The following is a 21,791-nucleotide window of genomic DNA, read 5'->3' on the forward strand; positions in this document are numbered from 1 at the left end:
TCCAATTACCAACCCCCTTTCCCCTCCTCCAAAAGAACATCATTGAAACAGTACTTAACATGAACGTATTTTTTATTATCAACTACACATGGAACTGGGAGGTGAAACTTGGACGGGGGCTTGTGTCAGGCGGGAAGGAAAGAACTTTTCAAGTTTTGGGGAATGAGAGCCTTCTGCTACTAGAGCTCTCTGCAGGGGTGGAGTGAGAGTTAGCAGGGACTCTGCCGCCTCTCCTTCTTTGCACTTTGGGTGAGGTGGGTATGGGACTTGGTGGCGGGGGAGGGCGGTTAGAGATGGACTGCCGCGGGGCTCTGTCCTCCTGCCTCCGTTCCTGCAGAACATCCACAAGGCGCCGGAGCGTGTCCGTTTGCTCCCTCAGTAGTCCAAGCAGCGTTTGAGTCGCCTGCTGGTCTTCCTGCCGCCACCTCTCCTCCCGATCCATGTTTGCTTGCTGCATTTGGGTCAATTTCTCCCGCCACTGGGTCTGCTGTGCTGTCTGGGCTTGGGAACAGGCCATAAGTTCAGAGAACATGTCCTCCCGTGTCCTCTTCTTCCTATGCCTAATCTTCGCTAGCCTCTGGGAGTGTGATGCCAGGCTAGGTTGTGAGACAGTCGCAGATGTGGCTGTGGGAATGGGAAAAAGGGAGTGAATTCCTCAGAAAGATAAATGTAGTTGTGAACAAAGAACATAGTCTTTCTCTGTGAACAAGACCATGCACAGCACCTATCACATGCGCACTCAGCACAAGGTCGAATTCTCGGCCTTCGCATTCAGTGCCTGGGGTCTTCCACAGCACATTTGAGAAGTGGGGCAGCACAACGGAATTTCTGTTGCAGGCAGACATGGTAAGCCGTAGACTTGTGGCAGTTTAAAACTTTTATATTACCACTGGCCTCATTTCACATTTAAAGCAATGTCAGTCCCTGCTGCCAGCAATCCGGCAAGCGGGAACTCTGCCCCTGTCCCACCCTCTCGCGGCTGTCCCCAGGAACGATCCCTTTCGGCAGCCCCTCTCCCGCCTCCACCGCGTGGCTGCAAACCAGCGGTTACAGTTCTGTAAAGGAACGAGCAAGCAGTCCCAACACTAACATTCCCCTACCTAATTCAAAGCAGGTCACCATGGGCGACATCACCCTGATGAGGATCTCTGACAGCGAGAGAGAGAGAATGCTCCGGGAAAGCCTCCAAAGACCAGGGCTGTATGCCGCCCTGCTGTGCAGAGCAATGATTCCCGAGTACTTGATAGTCTCGTGGCGCGGCAACGTGTCGTACTTCGGAGGACCCAATAAGGCCGCTCTCCCCAGGAACCTCATGCAACGGCTTTCCAATTACCTCCAGGAGAGCTTCATCGAGATGTCCCGGGAGGATTACTGCTCTATCCCTGCACATATAGACCGCATTTTACTCTAGCTGCAGTAGCAGGGACTAAACAGTAGAGCGGCTTGGGCAGGACAATCACGGAAAACCGGACATTGCTAGATTTTTTTTCAAAACTTGCACTGCCCATGACTGAACCGTTAAGTGCCTAGGGCAAAGTAATCATGAACAACCCATTCTTTTAATTGTTAATATTCCTGTTCTGTTAAAAATAAATGTTTAGATGTTTACAACACTTACTGGCTGATCCTTCCCCAGATTCTGTGTCCGGGGTAACGGCTGGGGACGCTTCGTAGGGGATCTCTGTAAGGGTGATGAAGAGATCCTGGCTGTCGGGGAAATCAGTGTTGTGAGCGCTGCCGACTGCCTCGCCCTCCTCATCTCCTTCCTCATCTTCCCCGTCCGCTAACATGTCTGAGGAACCGGCCGTGGACAATATCCCATCCTCAGAGTCCACGGTCAGTGGTAGGGTAGTGGTGACGGCCGCACCGAGGATGGAATGCAGTGCCTCGTAGAAACGGGATGTCTGGGGATGGGATCCGGAGCGTCCGTTTGCCTCTTTGGTCTTCTGGTAGCCTTGTCTCAGCTCCTTGATTTTCACGCGGCACTGCGTTGCATCCCGGCTGTATCCTCTCTCTGACATGTCTTTTGAGATCTTCTCATAGATCTTTGCATTCCGTTTCTTGGAGCGCAGCTCAGAAAGCACGGACTCATCGCCCCACACAGCGATGAGATCCAAGACTTCCCGATCAGTCCATGCTGGGGCCCTCTTTCTATTCACAGACTGCACGGCCATCACTGCTGGAGAGCTCTGCATCGTTGCCAGTGCTGCTGTGATCGCCACGATGTCCAGACAGGAAATGAGATTCAACTGGCCAGACAGGAAAAGGAATTCAAATTCAAATTTTCCCGGGGCTTTTCCTGTGTGGCTGGTCAGAGCATCCGAGCTCGTACTGCTGTCCAGAGCGTCAACAGAGTGGTGCACTGTGGGATAGCTCCCGGAGCTATTAGCGTCGATTTCCATCCACACCTAGCCTAATTTGACATGGCCATGTCGAATTTAGTGCTACTCCCCTCGTCGGGGAGGAGTACAGAAGTCGAATTAAAGAGACCTCTATGTCGAACTAAATAGCATCGCAGTGTGGACGGGTGCAGGGTTAATTCGATGTAATGGCGCTAACTTCGACATAAACGCCTAGTGTAGACCAGGCCTTAGAGATATTTTATAGAAGTTTAGTGAACTAAAAAGGTTTAAGATACATCCCCCCCCACCCAAACACACACACAGCTTCCTACTTCCCCCCCCCCCTTCTTCTTTTCTAATGTTTTTTAAAATCTAGACCGAGGGCAAAGAAATTTTTAAAAAAGCCACAGTCACAGAGATCAGGCCATGAGGGTAAGAAAGCTGTCCTGAGTTTTAGGGGGAATGTTGATAACTCTTTTAGTGAAACAGTTTTGTAGGCAGCCATTCTGTGTTAGATGTTATGGTTTAGCATGGGCAAGTGTTTGTCATTCGGAAGCACTTTCCTACTTTATGAGGTATTTTCTCCCCCATCCTACAGCATATCAGAAAGATTAACAAAAACAAACTTAAAGATAATTTGTAACAGGGCCTGCAAAGCAACAATTACAATTTTGTTTATCATTATCTTGTCTAAGCCCCTAAAGAATATTTTTTGTTTTGTTTTTATAAAACACTTTTCTGCAAACTGTAACCCTAGATGATGTACAGCATTAAATAATATGAAACAATAGATGAGAGACCAGAGACACTGTTGAAATCAGAGGGGTCATGATTAAGTCCTAATGCAGAGGGCCTGGGATGGAAAATGAAAAGGTACAGCCGAAGCGGAAGACGGTATGATTTAAGAGGGGTTCTGGGGCTGTTTTGGAACAGTCCAGATGCCCCAACAGCCTATATCCCTCACGCACAAGCGCCAGGGCTGGGTGGGGTGAGTGGGCCTTTGTTAGAGAAACAGGCCGTTCATATACCTCTTGTTGTTGTTGACAAACTGGACTGTAGTCCACGAAAGCTTATGCTCTAATAAATTTGTTAGTCTCTAAGGTGCCACAAGTACTCCTGTTCTTTTTGTGTAACCTAACTGCACATATACTATGGGGGCATCCTACTGCCCTTTTGACAAACCCCACACCCCTTGAACTCCATAAAAACACGCTTCACACAGTTATTTTACAACACGCCCTGTTTTGTTCCCAAAACATGCTCTAACTTGTAATGTTTTTTCTTAGCAAGATTTTGTAATTGGCTGAACAAAGACGACGGTCAACATTTCGCATTAAAGATTTATCTGTCGGTTTGATGATTTCATCTAAAACGCTATTTGGGTCCTTGGCCTCTGTCACTTTGTCCACCAATTCTGCCCCTACAGCTAAATGTTCCTGGGTTAAACAGAGGCACTGCAGCGCGTATTCCAATGTGATGATGATATTTAATACACTTTCCATACACAAACTACCGCTAATTTCTTAAATTTTACAGTTCACATCATCTAAAGACCAGTACACACAGTCATGATGCCTCTGACCGGGGGCGTCTATGGTTCACACAGGACAATCCTCATTTTGTTTCTCACTCAGGTAGTGCTTGATGATTCCGTGCACAGCCACTCGCACAAATGCTCACATCACGGTTTTATGGTTATGAACTCGCACAGGCTTAATACCGAATTTCTCCGTCAAGTTTACACAGTACAGGGCAGCCTATAGAATAAGCATCCCCTCTGTTTCAGCATTCTGTTTAGCATCTGGTTTTGGGTCTGGGCAAAAACAGATCGGGCCCAATCCGATCGTCCCTTCAGAGCTGTTGGTGTCCAGAATCTCCTGGGTCAAGAGACCCCTGCAGCACGCAGCTTTTAAAAACAACAAACAATAACAATTGCAATATGTCTCTGTGCGGGCTTGATCCAAAAGGCTCTAGGTGCAGCAATCTTTAATCATCAGACCCATTTAAGTAGAAGCTCCTCCTTACTTACGGAGGGAGAGCAACGTCAGCTGTAAACTATTGGCTAAAAATATCATGTGGCCTGGCTAAAGTAATAATCATAGAATCATAGACTTTAAGGTCAGAAGGGACCATTATGATCGTCTAGTCCGACCTCCTGCACAACGCAGGCCACAGAATCTCACCCACGCACTCCTGTAACAAACCCCTAACCTATGTCTGAGCTATTGAAGTCCTCAAATCGTGGTTTGAAGATTTCAGGGTGCAGAGACTCCTCCAACAAGTGACCCATGCCCCACGCTGCAGAGGAAGGCGAAAAACCCCCAGGGCCTCTGCCAATCTGCCCTGGAGGAAAATACCTTCCCGATCCCAAATATGGCGATCAGCTAAACCCTGAGCATGTGGACAAGACTCACCAACCAGCACCCAGGAAAGAATTATCTGTAGTAACTCAAATCCCACCCCATCTAACATCCCATCCTAGGTCATTGGGCATATTTACCGCTAACAGTCAAAGATCAATTAATTGCCAAAATTAGGCTATCCCATCATACCATCCCCTTGCACTTTTCACTATTAAATTTCATCCTATTACTATTACTCCAGTTTACAAGGTCATCCAGATCCTCCTGTATGATATCCCGGTCCTTCTCCGTATTGGCAATACCTCCCAGCTTTCTGTTATCTGCAAACTTTATTAGAACATTCCCACTTTTTGTGCCAAGGTCAGTAATAAAAAGATTAAATAAGATTGGTCCCAAAACCGATCCCTGAGGAACTCCACTAGTAACCTCCCTCCAGCCTGACAGTTCACCTTTCAGTGTGACCCTTTGTAATCTCCCCTTTAACCAGTTCCTTATCCACCTTTCAGTTTTCATATTGATCCCCATCTTAATTAGCTAATAATTCCCCATGTGGAACCGTATCAAATGCCTATGGAAATCTAGGTAAATTAGATCCACTGCGTTTCCTTTGTCTAAAAAATCTGTTACCTTCTCAAAGAAAAGGAGTATCTGTGACACCTTAGAGATTAGCAAATTTATTTTTGCAACAGAAAAACTTGCAATTTTCCAACAGAAAAGCTTCAAAAACGGACTCCAAAGAGAAACTGCTGAACTTGAATTAATAAGCAAACTAGATACCATCAATTTAGGCTTGAATAGAGACTGGGAATGGCTGAACCATTACACACATTGAATCTATTTACCCTTGTTAAGTATCCTCACATCTTCTTGTCAAACTGTGTGAAAGGGGCCATCTTGATTATTACTACAAAAGTTTTTTTTCTCCTGCTGATAATATCTCATCTTAATTAATTAGCCTCTTAGAGTTGGTAGGGCAACTCACACCTTTTCATGTTCTCTGTATGTATATATATCTCCTTACTATATGTTCCATTCTATGCATCCAATGAAGTGGGCTGTAGCCCACAAAAGCTTATGCTCAAATAAATTTGTTAGTCTCTACGGTGCCACAAGTACTCCTGTTCTTTTTGCAGATACAGACTAACATGGCTGCTACTCTGAAACTTCTCAAAGAAGTAGATCAAGTTGGTTTGGCACGATCTACCTTTTGTAAAACCATGTTGTATTTTGTCCCAATTACCATTGACCTCAATGTCCTTAACTACTTTCTCCTTCAAAAATTTTTCCAAGACCTTGCATACTACAGATGTCAAACTAACAGGTCTGTAGTTACCCGGATCACTTTTTTTTCCTTTCTTAAAAATAGGAACTATGTTAGCAATTATCCAGTTATACAGTACAACCCCTGAGTTTACAGATTCATTAAAAGTTCTTGCTAATGGGCTTGCAATTTCATGTGCTAGTTCCTTTAATATTCTTGGATGAAGATTATCTGGGCCCCCCGACTTAGTCCCATTAAGCTGTTCGAGTTTGGCTTCTACCTCGGATGTGGTAATATCTACCTCCATATCCTCTTTCCCATTTGTCATCCTACCATTATCCCTAAGCTCCTCGTTAGCCTCATTAAAGACTGAGGCAAAGTATTTGTTTAGATATTGGGCCATGTCTAGATTATCCTTAACCTCCACTCCATCCTCAGTGTTTAACAGTCCCACTTCTTCTTTCTTTGTTTTCTTCTTATTTATATGGCTATAGAACCTTTTACTATTGGCTTTAATTCCCTTTGCAAGGTCCAACTCTACATGGCTTTTGGCCTGTCTCATTTTATCCCTACATGTTCTAACCTCAATAAGGTAGCTTTCCTTGCTGATCCCTCCCATCTTTCACTCCTTGTAGGCTTTCTGCTTTTTCTTAATCACCTCTCTGAGATGCTTGCTCATCCGGCTAGGTCTACAACTCCTGTCTATGAATTTTTTCCCCTAAGGAGGAGCTTCTACTTAAAGAGGTCTGATGATTAAAGATGGCTGCACCTAAAAGGCCCTGGCCAACACCGGCAGTCAAGCCTCTCATGAAGAGACATTATATATATAAATAAATATAATATAAACTGTCTGTGGTTTTAAACCTGGGGTGTTTCTGCATGCTCTATTTTATTGAAACACACCTGTGAATAAAGGGATGTGTCTTCATATAGGCTTGTCTTTTCAAGTAATTAATTTTATTTCATTTATTATATTATTTTATACTTTATTCCTTTACAAAACTTAATGTAACTTTTACTTGCATTTGTTAAAAAGTTTGGGGACGAAGCAGCCTTCTTATCTCTGATCCATTGACTCACAGACGCTGTTTTTGCTAACAGGGACTTTGCTGCAGCTTCAAATTGTCCTCACTAAAAAATAACCGGTGCTAGTCTAAAACATAGGGGAAAACTTTTAAAAATTGTTTGTTACTAAGGGCTTATGGTTTTAACTTTTATTAAAGCCCCTATGTAAAAGGGCTACATGGTGGGAAAAATACTTGGGGTCTGGTTTTTTAGATAAGAATAAGGCAGTTAAAGGGGGAGGGGAGTGAGGGGAGGGGAGGGAGATGGCGCTTGTTTAAAAATCTTGGGATGAAAGGGTTGGTTCAGGAAAATGAATTCTATGACACTGTTGTAGAACAACATCTGATTGGGCCGATCCAAAGGCGGTGATAACAAGCCTGAGGGTCTGTGAACCTGGGAAGTTGCCTCTTTCCACAGAAACACTTGGAAGGGTAAGATCTCTCTCTCTCTCTGACTCAACCATGTGCTGTCAATCTTTGCCCTTTGCAAAGGGGCTTTCTTTTCCCTTTTCTTGCCCTGTTCTTTCTTTTAACCTATGTTTAGATATTGAATCTATCTAAACTCTTTTTAAATGCTTTTTTCTTAACCTACCCTTATATTTAATGGTTTAAATGCTTTTCTATTAACCTATCTTTATACTTTTTACCATGTGCTTATTAAACAGTCTCTGCTTTAGTAAATTCCTTTTTCTTGCCATGTGTGTTCTTTTTAAACCTATTTTTCTCTTTTATTTAATGTTTTTAAATGTTCTTTTCTCAATCTACACTTATATTTAACTTTTTAAATGTTTCTTTCTTAACCAAACTTTATATTTTTACCATGTGCTTACTAAACAGTTTCTGCTTTAGTAAATGTGTTTTTTTTTTTTTTCATTTAATTTTGGAGGCTGAGAAACTAGCCCATGATGTTTGCTGACATCACATCCTCCCCAAAAGCACTATGTCCTATCAAGCCAGACCAGCGAATTCATCTTTGCTCTGATGCGCCTTTCTTGAGAACAGTCAGCACAAGGAAATAATGGCCAGATTCATTTCTTTGCTGTTTTTTCTCAGTCTGAACTTGTGTGAGTACAAAATCGCTGTTTAGTGTAACCTCTTTAAGCCGGGTAATTAATAATGGGAGTTTAGGGTGGTCTCTCCAGAGTCATCTGGATGGAGGAGTCAAAACAAAGGTTAAAAGGCAAACAAACCTACCAGATTAATTTTCAGTTTTGTGTTTTACTTTGTTTCTGAGAGTGAATAGAGCAAATGGCCCAGAGCCTGAGCTCAGTCATGCAGGTGCAGCCAGTGGAGATCCTCCAGATTTACTCCAGCATGACTGAGAGCAGAGTCCGGCCCAAGGATTTTTTGGGGTTCCAGAAATCAAAACTAATGCATTATTTTAAAAAACTTGGTATCTGTCAGTGTAACCTGAGCTTTCACCCAGATGGCTTCTCTGCATCAGATGATCTACTGAACTAGGGCAGCCGGTGTAAGGACTCGGGCGATCGCTGAGCACTCTGTAGAGCTGAATCCTGGCAGTCACTGAAACGGATTACCCGAGTCTGCCTGAGAGCGTGTTAATCCCTTAGCCCTGTGCATGTTCTTGGTTCACTGCTCTGGGTGTCTCCATGGCACTAATCAGCGAGGATGGAGCTCTGAGTGAGGTCTGAGACCCCAGTAAGGGGAATACGGCTTGGGATGGTGCTGAGGATGCTCTCTGTGGATGGATGTGACTGTGCTGATAACTGTGCTGGGTGGATTTCTCTCCCTCAGGCGTAGGGCGACCAGATGTCCCTATTTTATAGGGACAGTCCCGATATTTGGGGCTTATTTTTATATGGGCTCCTATTACCCCCCACCCCCGTCCCGATTTTTCACACTTGCTATCTGGTCATCCTACTCAGGCTGCTGCAGGTCCGAGGGCCAGAGAAGCAAAATGAGTGTGAAGCTCCGCAGCGGCGGCAGCCCCCTTGCCCTGGGAGCCCCGGTGGAGCTGGAGTGTGTGATCTCAGGCCCTGGGCTGTCCGACAGCGGCGTCTCCTGGATGCGCCAGCACAGGGACTCTGCCCCCCAGTTCATCTTGTTCATTTCCTCCCTCGGCCGGGTGGCATCAACAGAAAATGGAAAACCACCCGCACGCTTTGACGCAAAAAGAGAATCCAAAAACTACACACTGACCGTGAAGTCCTTCCAGGAGCAGGACCAGGGCAATTATTACTGCATCGTCAAACACAGCCAGAGGCTGCACTTCAGCTCCGGGATCCCACTCCACCTGCCAGGTCAGCACCAACCTCACCCCATTTCAGCCCCCTCTGCCTGGGCTGGAGCCCCAGCATTCCCCCTCCCTCCAGCCCAGCATCATCCTTATCATCCTCATCACCCCTCAGACCTGGCCCTTTCTTCCTGTGCCCAGGTGGGCAGGTGTCAGGGGTCCCTGTACAGAGCCTTCTGCCCAGGACACCCCTCTCAATGTTTCGCTTTCCCTAAATGTCTCAGCCACATGGACTCCTGGCATGTCCCTCACCCTCCTTCTCCGTCACTCCCCTTCACCTCCATTCTCTGCCCATAACTTCCAGCAGTTGGGTGTCCTGAGCAGGGTGTAGGTTTCCCTGTAGGGTCCCAGTGATCCCCTTCTTTCAGGAGACTGGAGACAATGGGATAGATGCCTGCTCACTTTCCCCTCCCCATTTCCAGTCATGCTTCAGCATGGATAATGCCGTAGGAATGATGCTCAAAATACTGGCATCCCCTTCTACCCAACAAACCCCATCACTGACTCCCCCTTGTACCTAACAAACCCCATGTGACCGGGGTCCAAATGGGGAGCCAGCTGTGATCACTCAATTAGGGTGAACTGCAAAGAATGGGGCAGACAATCCCCATAAAGCTGGTGGATATTCCAATACTTAGATTTACCAAGACAGCATAAAACAGCTTCTTTATTACCTTACTGGCTACTCAGAAGTCCAAACAACACAGTTCCCTTAAACTGATCCAGCCTCAGGCCTCCATCCAGGTACCCACGTCAAATATGATGATTTCTGAAAATCTTATTTCATCATATAAAAGAAAAGGGTCTACTAATCCCAAAGGATCAGACACATTACCTCCCGGGTTAATGAATGTTTCAGAACTGACCCAAATACACGCTACAAAGAATTCTTATTAACTAAACTAAAATGTATTAAAAAACAAAAGAGAGAGAGGATGGTTAAAAGATCAAAATACAGACAGACATGAGTTCAATTAATTTAGGTGCAGATTCATAGCAGAGATGGGGAGCTTTGTGGTTGCAAAGAGTTCCTTTAGAATTCAGTTTATAGGTCATAGTCCAATGTCCAAATCTTATACAGTATTCAGGATGCACCAGCATAACTGGGACCTTAGTCTTGCGACTCAAACTTCCCCTGATGAAGTCTAAGCAGATCTGAGATGACAGATTTGGGACTCAAGGATCTTTTATACAATTTCATGTCTTTTGACAAGTTGGACTTCCTCAGGGAACAAAAGGTAATTAGGATGACTTTGAAGAAGGTCCATCACCTGTATTTAGCTATGCGAATTAACGGAATGCCACTTGCTTGTTCCTCCACCATTCACAGTATATTTCAAAGAGATGAATACTGAGATAGCCCATGTTTACAATTCATTTACATGATAGGATGTTCTTTTGACCTCTGAGTTATCAGAATACAGCATAGACAGGGACTATTGATTACATTGTCCTTCTTACTCATACATATGTAAATACACAAAAAGACAAACATTATCTCCCCACATGCCTTCTGTGGGTTATTTATTTTGCAGGAAATTTAACCCTTTCTAGCCATGCATCACACCCCATCACTCACAGCCCCTTCTACCCAACAAACCCCATCACTGACACCCCCTTCTACCCAAGAAACCCAATCAGGGCCGCCGAGAGTGGGTTCGGGCCCTGGTGAAAAATTTTTTGGGGCCCCCCAGCAAGGGCGGACTGGCTAAACAGGGCTGATGGGGCGGGGGAAGCTGGGCCCCGGGCCCCGTTCCTAACCACCGGGCCCCAATAATTTGTACCGGCTTTCCCCCCTCTCGTCGGCCCTGAACCCAATCACTGATACCCCCTTCTACCCAACAAACCCCATCATGCCAACTTCTGCCCAACAAACCCATCACTGACACCCTGTGCTACTCAACAAACCCCACCACTGACACCCCCTGCTACCCAACAAACCCCATCACTGACACCCCCTTCTTCCCAACAAACCCCTAAACATTAAGAAAATATTTAAAAAAATCAAACCCCAAACCTTACCCAAGTCTCCAAAATGGGATAAGTGCCAGAGACTCCGTAAAGTCCACAGGGGCTTTTCTATAGCTACTGATTTTATGTGGACTGGAAGGCACCCAGATACTATGATGATGGGTGTTACGGGTTGGATCACAGAAACCCCCTTGGGAACTGCCACCTGATGTGCCAAGACTACTTCTGCCCCTGCTTTCCCTCTGCCAGCCTGGGAATCCAGCACCCTGTCTTGCTGAGCCAGACACACCCATCTGCTCCAACACAGACCCAGGGTCTGAACCAAGTGCCCAAAAGCTGCGGACTTAACTGAAAACAGCTCACAGAAATGTTCCTGTCTTTAACACTGAGATACCCAACTCCCAATGTGGTCTAAACCCAAATAAATCCATTTTACCCTGTATAAATCTTTTACAGGGTAAACTCATAAATTGTTTGCCCTCTATAACCCTGATAGAGAGATATGCACAGCTGTTTGCTCTCCCAGGTATTAACAAATACTCTGAGTTAATTGATAAGTAAAAAGTGATTATATTAAATATAAAAAGCAGGATTTATATGGTTTCAAGTAGTAACAGAACAAAGTGAATTACGAAGTGAAATAAAATAAAACACGCAAACCTATGCCTAATATAACTGAATACAATTGAGTACAGATACAAATCTCACCCTTAGAGACGTTTCAATAAGTTTCTTTTCTCAGACTGGACACCTTACTAGCCTGGGCACAATCCTTTCCCCTGGTACAGCTCTTGTTCCAGCACACGTGATAGCTAGGGGATTCCTCATGATGGCTGCTCCCTCTTTCCCTGTCCCAACCTTTATATATCATTTGCATAAAGCATATTCCAGTTACACTATATTCACTCATTAGCATATTTTTATAAAATCATATAGACTGCAGCGTCACAATGGGCAGCAGGATAAAACCAGATTAGATAGATAGATAGATATATGAGTTTGGAGTCTGTTCCAGGACTGGGATTGCCCCAGGAGGTCCCTACAGAGTAGTCTTGGCTGGGGAAGGAGTTGCTGTCCACGTGAGCTATCGGTACGTGGGGGCAAAGCCTCTATTGGCTCTATTGAGGGAGTGAGTCCTGGAGGGAGGGACAGAGGAAGGCAGCGAGAGGAGATGAAGGGACAGAGATTGACTTCACTACCTGTTGTTTCCATTCTTGTTTCCAGCACCCCCCGCCGCAGCCCCCTCTACGAAGGCGACCACCCCCAGCCCAACACCCAGGAACCCGGGGACTGCAAACACTCCCCAAACTTTGGCTCGTCCCCACAGCTTTGGGGGAGCCAGAGCCCCCAGTCGCGGGGCTGGCTGTGATTGCACACGCCCTGGCTGCTCGCTCTGCACGCAGCATTGGCTCCCAGGCTCGCGCTGGCTTTCCCGGGCTGAACAGCCCATTGCAGAACAATCCCCAGAGCGCCAAGCTGTGCTCACTTCTTAGCGCGCACAGCCAGGCATGCCGGGGGGACAGCCCCGCTCCTGCCCCTTTGCCAGTGCTGGGCTGTGTGGGAAGCGCAGGGCGGACAGGGAGATCCCAAGCCCAGGTTTGCCGGCCACATGTTTTCCCTACGGAGGGAAACCCGGCGGCTCGTTAAACCAGCCCCGCCGATAAATTCAGTGGCTCACACACGAGCACCAGCCCCGTCCTCCCCGCTGGGATCGCTGCCGGGTAGCAGAAACGGCTCCCCCCACTATTGGCCAGCACGGGTCATCTCTGTCTCCACAGCATGTGGTGCACCCTGCACCTGTCCCTCCCCTGCAGCAAGTGCATCCTGCACCCCCACCCACTGCCTGATCCCTCCTCTTGGAGCGGAGCCGGGGGCGGAGGATCGCTGAAGCTCCTGGTTTAGTTTTATTTTTTACGCTATTTTGTTTCTGCAGCGAAAGCCCCAAAGAAGGGGCTGGGTTTATCCTGTGACTTTTACATCTGGGTCCCCTTAACCTGCGCCTGCCTGCTCCTCCTCATTGCCCTGCTGGCCACCATCACAGTGTGTCAAAGTAAGTGACTCCCCTCCATCCGGCTGAGCCAGATACTCCTTAGCTCCCAGGCCAGAGAGCAGCGTTTAAATTTAAAAATGGTCAGTGATGGTGACTCCACCATGATCCTTGGTAAATTGTTCCAATCGTCAATTACTTGACCCGTTAAAATACGCCCTATTTCCAGACTGAATTTGTTTAGCTTCAGCTTCCAGCCATTGAATTGTGTATTTCTATAACGGGTGAGTGTAGGGTGACCAGATGTCCCGATTTTATAGGGACAGTCCCGATTTTGAGGTGTTTTTCTTATATAGGATCCTATTACCCCCACCCCCTGTCCCAATTTTTCACACTTGCTGTCTGCTCACCCTAGGTGAGTGGCAGGGAGATTCCCCCAGCAGAGAGCAGCCTGGCCATGAAAATAATTTTGACCAAAGATGTGGCCTGCTTCTTTCTGCTAAAATAAATGGTTCTCCCATATATTGGGTCAAATACAGCCCTGGTGCAATGTCAGTGGAGTTATGCCAAGGATGACTTTGGCTAAATGGGCCAGATCCACTGTTGGTTTAAATCTGCAGAGCTTCATTGAAGTCAGTGGAGCAATGGTAATTTACACCAGGTGAGGATCTGGCCCAATATGTCTTATTATCCCAGAGTACGTTGGCAACAGAAATGGATTTCGTGACCAGTGCACAGGGGGATCTTTACTCAAAAAATCCTTCTTCTTTTTCAGGGTCAGATCTGAGTTACCTCGTGTAAATTTGGTTGTGCTCTTCTGGCAATCCATGCCGCTTGCCTATTGTAGAAATAACCACTGAAAACAAATGTTCACTGGCTTTCCAGACTGGTATTGATAGCAAACAGTAACGTACAGTCAATGCTCCAGTTTTGAGTTTTAGTCCTGAATACAAACCGAGGGCTCAATCCTGCAGCCATTAATCACACAAGCGGCTCTTATTCATGGGAGCAATTTCATTGACCTCAATAGGACTATGTGTTCGATAAGGACTACTTGCCTTGCTTAAGGGTTGCCCAAAAGAAAACTAAAAGAGGCAGTGGCTGACCCAAACCTACAGCAAATATAAACTCAGCTCTAGCATGCAGAGGATAATCTGGGGGGGGGGGGGGGAGAGAGGAGAGAAATGCCGGTAATGTGTTGCTGCAGCGTCTTTTTTCCTGAACAATGACTCGCTTGCTAATTCTTTCAACTTCATCTTCTTTTCTTTTTAAAGAAACCAGAAGACGAATGTGCAAATGTAAAAGGTTGGTAAACTTCCATTTGGGGCATTTTCTCTTTAGTTCAGTGGCTTCTTGCACAGCGTGTTATTAAGTAAATTGATACCACAAGCCATAAAGTCCCACGCATCAGCCCCCTCACATGCACACAATATTACTTCTGAGGGCTTGTGTGTGTCGTTAAGTCCGGAAAATCAGCCTTAAGGTTCTTGCTTTAACCTTTTCCCCTTTGTTATTATTATTTACAATTTAAATACAGTAGCACCCAATATAGGGTAGGTGCTGCACAGGAAGACAGTTCATGCCTCAAAGAGTTTGCAGGCTGCAGACTTTGTGGATATAAATTACAGTAGGCCCTTTCATTAGAGGATCACCCAATGTACCTACCAAATGTTACATGTCTCCGTCAAGCATCATAGGGGAAAGTATAGTTTGTTTTTCCAGCAGGCGTGCTGTCACATTGGTCCGTGTTATCTAAGGGCTGCAAGGTGCTGAGCCCTCTGGGCCGAACCCCAAAAAATATTTTAGCACATGCATGATCCTATTGAAGACAGTGGGACTACACACATGCTTAAAGCTGAGTTGTACTTAAACCCTTTTCTGGATCAACTGAGGCAGGCAGGTTTAAGTAGTTTTAAATGACTTCCCGAAGGTCTACAGAAGATTTTTTAAACAGGGGCAAGTCACACTTGTGTGAGCCTCATTTTACACTGTCCCAGTGAGTGCACACTAGGGATATGCACTAGTGGAACTACAATGGTGCACAAATCCATACTACAGACAAGCCGTAAGTGTCAGGGTTTGGGTTAGCATTTAGACGATCTGGACTTAATGAATGCTCAGGGTGGTATTTTCAAACCTCCAGAGCCTTTTCTCTGGCAAATCCAATGCCTGCAGACGAAGCTAAGCTCACATTCCCCCTTCAGGACCCACATATGTCAGATTTTAAATTTCAGAACAAGCTATTTTTGAGTTACCTACATGTATAAATTCATCGGAGAAAAATTTACATCAGAAAAATATTAAATATTTAAATAAAATTTTTTTAATATCTCCCTAAGACAGAATGGTTACCAGATTGTTAAAAGGTTTTAAAAATGAACTCCTAGGCTGAGATCAAGCATTAGAAATTGCTGTCCAAAGAGTAATGTTTTGTGAAAGGGTTTTAGAATGAAAATGCTTCTGATCTTTAAATATAACACAGCGATCACAGTGTTGGGACCACATCATAGCAGCTTAACACAGGAACCTAAAAATATACATGCCTCTATTATCTCACTCTATCTCCAGTATGAGCTATGTATTGCCTTGCAAAGTGCCATTCTAATCCACTGCGGAGTGTGTGTTACAGGCCCTCTCTGCTGATCTACAGAGGATGGAGGTTGTTATGGTCAAGAGCTGAGCGTATAACAGATTTTTTTTCAGTTTGTGCGTTGAACTGTGGGGAGAAATGGTTCTGTTAGAACCAAAACTGAATTTTTGCTATTTTTCCTTGCCAAACGAAAAAAAATTTGTTTCAGGTCAAATGAAACGTTTTGTTCAACCCAAAACAAGGGTTTTTTTTGGCTCAGTTTTGGATTGTTTTGGGGGGCCTTTTACCCTTTCTTTTTCTAAAAGTTAAATTTCAAAATAAAATACCATTTTGAAACCAAAACTCCATATTTTTCATTTTGAAACAGCTGAACCGATACACTTCAACATTTTTGAAAATAAAATTCCAATTATTTTCGGCCAAACTACCCACTAACTTTGACCCTAATTCGCAAATAGTTTTGGTGACCTGAAAAATGCATTTTGTGGTGAAAAAAAAGTCACTTAGCTCTATTACAGCCCCCAGCTAGAAAGGGTTGATACCCCAGTTCAAACCCTGGTGTGTTGGCCAAGAGGTCGTCATGCCACGACATATCTTTTTGTTCTGTGTTTGTACAGCACCCAGCACAATGGGGCCTGGGTCCATGACTGGGACTCCTAGGTACTACTGTAATAACAAATAAAAATATTGCCTGTTTGCCTACCCAAAACTCCCATTGAAATTCGTATGCTTTGTTAGTATGGGAAAAACCTAACAGCAGAACTATGGAGTGTAGAACCAATAGCATGAGATTCCAAGTGCCTCAGGAAACAGATTTTCTGTGCATGCCAGAAAAATTATATTTTCATTACTTACATTTCCATTATTTTAAAACTTTCCCCCCCAAAAATCTTAGCAAAGCAATTATGCCTTAGTGCGTCAAGTTCATCTGTTGATATGTCATTTGTGCACAAAATGAAATCTTGGGAAAATGGGAACAAGTATGTATATTTTTCCCGGCTCCATTCAAAAATAGCTGAATGGATTGCACTCAAACTTCTCCAGAAATTCACCTGAGGGCTGACCAAAGATTGGAAAGTTTCAGGCCAGAAAGAACATCTTGGAGAATGTTAGAGCTAGGAGCTGTTAAAGAGGAAGTACCAGTTTTCTTTTTGTAATGTTAGGCATTTAAACCTTACACTTTTCCGTAGTGAATAAAATGAATATCACACATATTGATGGGAAATGAGAATTAAAGGCCCAATCCTGAAAACCTTTATTCACAGGAGTAGCCCTTGCTCTGGTGAGCAGCTGTACTGATTTCAATAACAGCTCTTCAGAAGTCAGTGGTACGACTCAGGGTATGTCTAAACTACCCACCGGATCGGCGGGCAGCAATCAATCCAGCAGGGGTTGGTTTATCGCGTCTAGTGTAGATGCGATAAATCGACCCCCAAGCGCTCTTAGCTACGTGAACAAGTAATAGCAGGACAGTATAGCAAATAAACTCACTGACATGGTTGGTACTGACAGCTTAGTTACTTCCCTCCTTTTTTCTAGTGTCTATTTCCTGTTCTCTGCGCAGAACCTTATAGTACATTTTACTGGATTTCCCCCAGTTGCCTGCAGCCCCCACTGCCCTAATCAATCCAGGTCACTTTGCATTATAGTTCTCTTTCCTGAGTGCTTGTAACTCCTGCAGGTCTGGCACAGCAGACAAATTTGATCATGGTTGTACTTCTTCCAAAAAAGCCACAAGATAATTCTTGCCATTTTATCAAAAGTCTCATAATATTTAATGTTAAGGTGCTAACTCCAGGAGTCATGTGATTATGTAAGAGTCTCGGCTTTCATTTAAAAAAAGACATTTCTAGCCCTCATGATTTCAGAGAAATGCCTGAAAACATAACCTGAGTGTATCCCAAAGGCTCAGAAACCAGAGGCAAATAAAAAGAATCCAAAATGCATTATTATTATTTTTTTAAATCTCATGCTTTTAAAGGCAGTCTCATGATTACTAGGGCCCTGACTCAGGATTTTTGATGTTTGGGATTGGCAATACCGTGTCACAAAGAACAATACAAAGCAGCTGTACAGGATCCAGATTGGGGACTGTTTTGTTGATCAAAAAGCCTTTGTAAGGTCCTGAAAGAGTTATGGAGCGGGCTACAGCAAGCAGAAGGTGTCACTAGTTGATGACTGGCAGGTGCTTCGCCAGCGTGAAGTGTACCCAGAAGTACTGCATGGCCTACAGCTTGAGAACCATTGGTTTAGATGAAGGCCAGATGAGCTGATCAATGCTGGTGGATCTTGCTTTTTTACAGAACTCATTTTCTTGTTCACTTCACATCCAAATAAATTGTAAACATTGCCTTTTCCTCTCTCTTTAGGCCTATGAATGGGAGCAACGGAAAACCCAGCATGTCAAACAGATACGTGTAACGTGACTGAGCCATTTGCATTTGGATCTCCAAACGGGAGCTGTCACTGCATAAACAAACCCTACGTCCATTTCCATTACTGATTCTCACCCTCACTTTATTTTTTAAATTGTTTTTGTACTTTCTATTCTGTTAAGTTTTAAAAGGCAAATTCTTGAAAATGAGCCTATAGGTAATGCTGGACACCAGCCACTTTCTACATCAATTCTATTGCCTGGATTTTAAAATGTAGCTCCCTCCAAAATTTTCTTGGTTGAATCTTTCAAGCTGGTTTCCAAGTCATTAAAAAGAAAAATATGCCAAATGACATAGTCCATAACTCTAGCAAAGCCCCCACTTACTGAAGTCTGTGGCGCAAATCCTGAGATTTTTATTGTCCTTACTCAGATATATACCAATTGACTTCAACAGCTAAGTAAAGACCTCAACATTCAGTCTGTTGGGAATTTTGCCTGCATAAAAACCGAATAAAGACTGCCAAATTAGGCCTGCCACGACAAAGTGTGTGATCCTGCAGCAACTGAAGTCAGTGGTAAAGCTCTCATTCACTTCAGTGATGCAGGACTGGGTAGGGTTACCATATTTAAAAAATAAAAAAAGAGGACACTCCACGTGCCCTTTCCCCGCCCCTTCCCCAAAGTCCCCGCCCTAACTCCCCCTCCTCCCTCCCAGCCACGCGAAAAGGGCTGCCCGAGTGCTACCGGCTTTACGGTTTGCCGGGCAGCCCCCAGACCCTGCGCCCCCGGCTGGCGCTTCCCCAGTGCAGCTGGAGCCCGGGACGGGAAGCGCCCAGCCGGGGGCGCAGGGTCTGGAGTCTGCCCTGCAAACCATGAAGCCGGTAGCTTAGTTTTTTCAACTATGTAGTTGATGTAAATATTTTCTTACTATAATTGCTATAAAGTTTTTCAATATTTCTGTTCCCAACAATCAGTATAAATACTGTGGAATAATTCAACTATACTTCTAGATATTCTCACTAAAGTACATTTCCTTTTCTTCTTCTTACCCTCAGAAAAGCTAGAGAACTAAATAAAAATATAAATGACCTTTTTGCTGAGACATTTGAATAAGAGAAGAAAGGTGTTGCTGTGGTTAAAGATACAGGACAAGGCTTCAGAAGACCTGGGTTCAAATCCCAGCTCTACCACAGTCTGTATCGTTAATCGCTCTGTGCCTCAGTTTCCCATCTGTAAAATGGGGACAATAATACTTCCGTACCTTGCTGTCATGCTAAACCCATAAATACTTTGGGGATTAAGGTCTTATAAGTCTGTAGATACAAGATGTTGAGTGGCAAGAGAGATCTCTTACTACATATTTGTATACAAATCAGCCGGGCAAAATGTTCCCATGTGTATTGGCACTACCACAGTAACACAATCCAAATCCACTTCCAACATCCCAAGTGTCTCTCTTCTTAAACAATGGATCTGGTAATAAGTGTGGCCCCAATTTAGTAAAGTCCTTAAGCTTGTGCCTATCTCGAGACTTGTGAGGAGTCCCATTCACTAGACCAAGAAATCCTTTTGTGACAGATGTTGAGATGCCATGTAATAATCTATGAATACTGAGATATAATAATGTTATGAACACTGCATGTGACCTGTTCTGTAAAGGGAAGTTACAGTAGAGTATGGTGGGTTATTGGAATTTCCTGAATGAATGTATCCATCTGACTTAATAGGAGGTTGTGAGAAAAGCAAGCAGGAAAGCAACAAAATAGCTAGAGGTAAGCAACCCTCCCAACAAACACGGGGGTCAGGGAGGGAGGGAGTCTGAGGGGCAATTGTAAGACCATGGCATTCCTCCAGGCCCTAGGCCAAAGTGACATAGCGGTTCTGCTATCAAAGGGCTATAAACAGTTAAGCCTCCTCAGAAGAAGAAGGAGGATCAATTGTCAGCATGGGTGACAGACCCAGAGAGAGGCTCTGTGGAGGAGTCTGAAATATTAGGATCTTTCCCCAGATCCAGGGAACAGTAAGCCTTAGGGAAAGACAGGATAGCATGTAGGGTGTTGATTGTTTTAAGATTTTTTTTCTCTGAAAGCCTTTTGTACTAAATAAAGAATACATTGCTTGACGAATGCTGCCTGGTCACTAGTTATCACTGTCATTGCTCCAGAGCGGATGGAACTGCAGGCACTGAGGATAAATTAGACCTGCCGAGGTAACCACGGTTGATCACAGGGGACTGCAGAGTGGGAGAATCACATGATTCTATACTAAGAGAGGTGTTGGCGTGAGGCCCAAGACCTGAGAGGGGTGCATGTGATGAGACCAGAAGGAGTCAGAGGTGCAGTTAGCTCAATAACTTGGACAACTTTGTTACACAATGCATAACTAATCTGTGGAACTCATTGCCACAAAATATTATTGAAGCCAAAAGTAGAGCAAGATTCAAAAAAGAACTACACACATATATAATTATATATATGTGTGACGGGTTGGATCACAGAAACCCCCTTGGGAGCTGCCACCCGATGTGCAAAGACTACCCCTGCTTCTGTTTTCCCTGCCAGCTCAGGACTCCAGCATCCTGTCTTGCTGAGCCAGACACTCCTGTCTGGCTCCAACACAGATCCAGGGTCTGAATCACTTGTCCCAAAGCTGCAAGTTTCCTGAAAACAGCTTACAGAAGTGCGCTTGTCTTTAGCACTCAGATGCCCAACTCCCAATGGGGTCTAAACCCAGATAAATCTGTTTTACCCTGCATAAAGCTTATGCAGGGCAAACTCATAAATTGTTCGCCCTCTATAACAGTGATAGAGAGATATGCACAGTTGTTTGCTCCCCCAGGTATTAATACATACTCTGAGTGAATTACTAAATAGAAAGTGATTTTATTAAATACAGACAGTAGGATTTAAGTGGTTCAAAGTAGTAACAGACAGAACAAAGTAAGTCACCAAGCAAAATAAAATAAAATGCGCAAATCTATCCCTAATCAAACTGAATACAGATAATCTCACCCTCAGAGATGCTTCAGTAAGTTTTTTCTCAGACTGGACACCTTCCAGGCCTGGGCACAATTCTTTCCCCTGGTACAGCTCTTGTTGCAGCTCAGGTGGTAGCTAGGGGATTCTTCATGATGGCTCCTCTCCCCTCTGTTCTCTTCTACCCCTTTATCTCTTTTGCATAAGGTGGGAACCCTTTGTCCCTCTGGGTTTCCATCCCCCCTCACTGGAAAAGCACCAGGTTAAAGATGAATTCTAGTTCAGGTGACATGATCACATGTCACTGCAAGACTTCATTACTCACTTGCCAGCACACACATATACAGGAAGACTCACAGGTAAATACAGCCATCTGCAGACAATGGGAGTCATCAAGATTCCAAACCATCCTTAATGGCCCACACTTTACGTAATTACAATAGGCCCTCAGAGTTATATTTCATATTTCTAGTTTTAGATACAAGAGTGGTACATTTCTACAAATAGGATGATCACACTCAGTAGATTATGAGCTTTGTAATGATACCTTACAAGAGACCTTTTGCACGAAGCATATCCAGTTACATTACATTCACTTATATTTTTA

General features: G+C 44.5%; 1 protein-coding gene across 1 annotated transcript; it reads left to right on the top strand.

Annotated features, from left to right (window-relative positions):
• Positions 1-7,447: 7,447 nt before the first annotated feature.
• On the top strand, positions 7,448-20,331 carry LOC128838288 (T-cell surface glycoprotein CD8 alpha chain-like). The gene is made up of 6 exons (XM_054030347.1): positions 7,448-7,462; positions 7,917-8,094; positions 8,917-9,291; positions 13,189-13,305; positions 14,517-14,547; positions 18,202-20,331. The coding sequence occupies exons 2-6, from the start codon at positions 8,049-8,051 to the stop codon at positions 18,251-18,253; spliced, it is 621 nt and encodes a 206-aa protein (XP_053886322.1). The 5' UTR covers positions 7,448-7,462; positions 7,917-8,048; the 3' UTR covers positions 18,254-20,331.
• Positions 20,332-21,791: the final 1,460 nt, after the last annotated feature.

This window comes from Malaclemys terrapin, chromosome 5 (assembly GCF_027887155.1).
Source record: "Malaclemys terrapin pileata isolate rMalTer1 chromosome 5, rMalTer1.hap1, whole genome shotgun sequence".
Lineage (NCBI taxonomy): Eukaryota > Metazoa > Chordata > Testudines > Emydidae > Malaclemys > Malaclemys terrapin.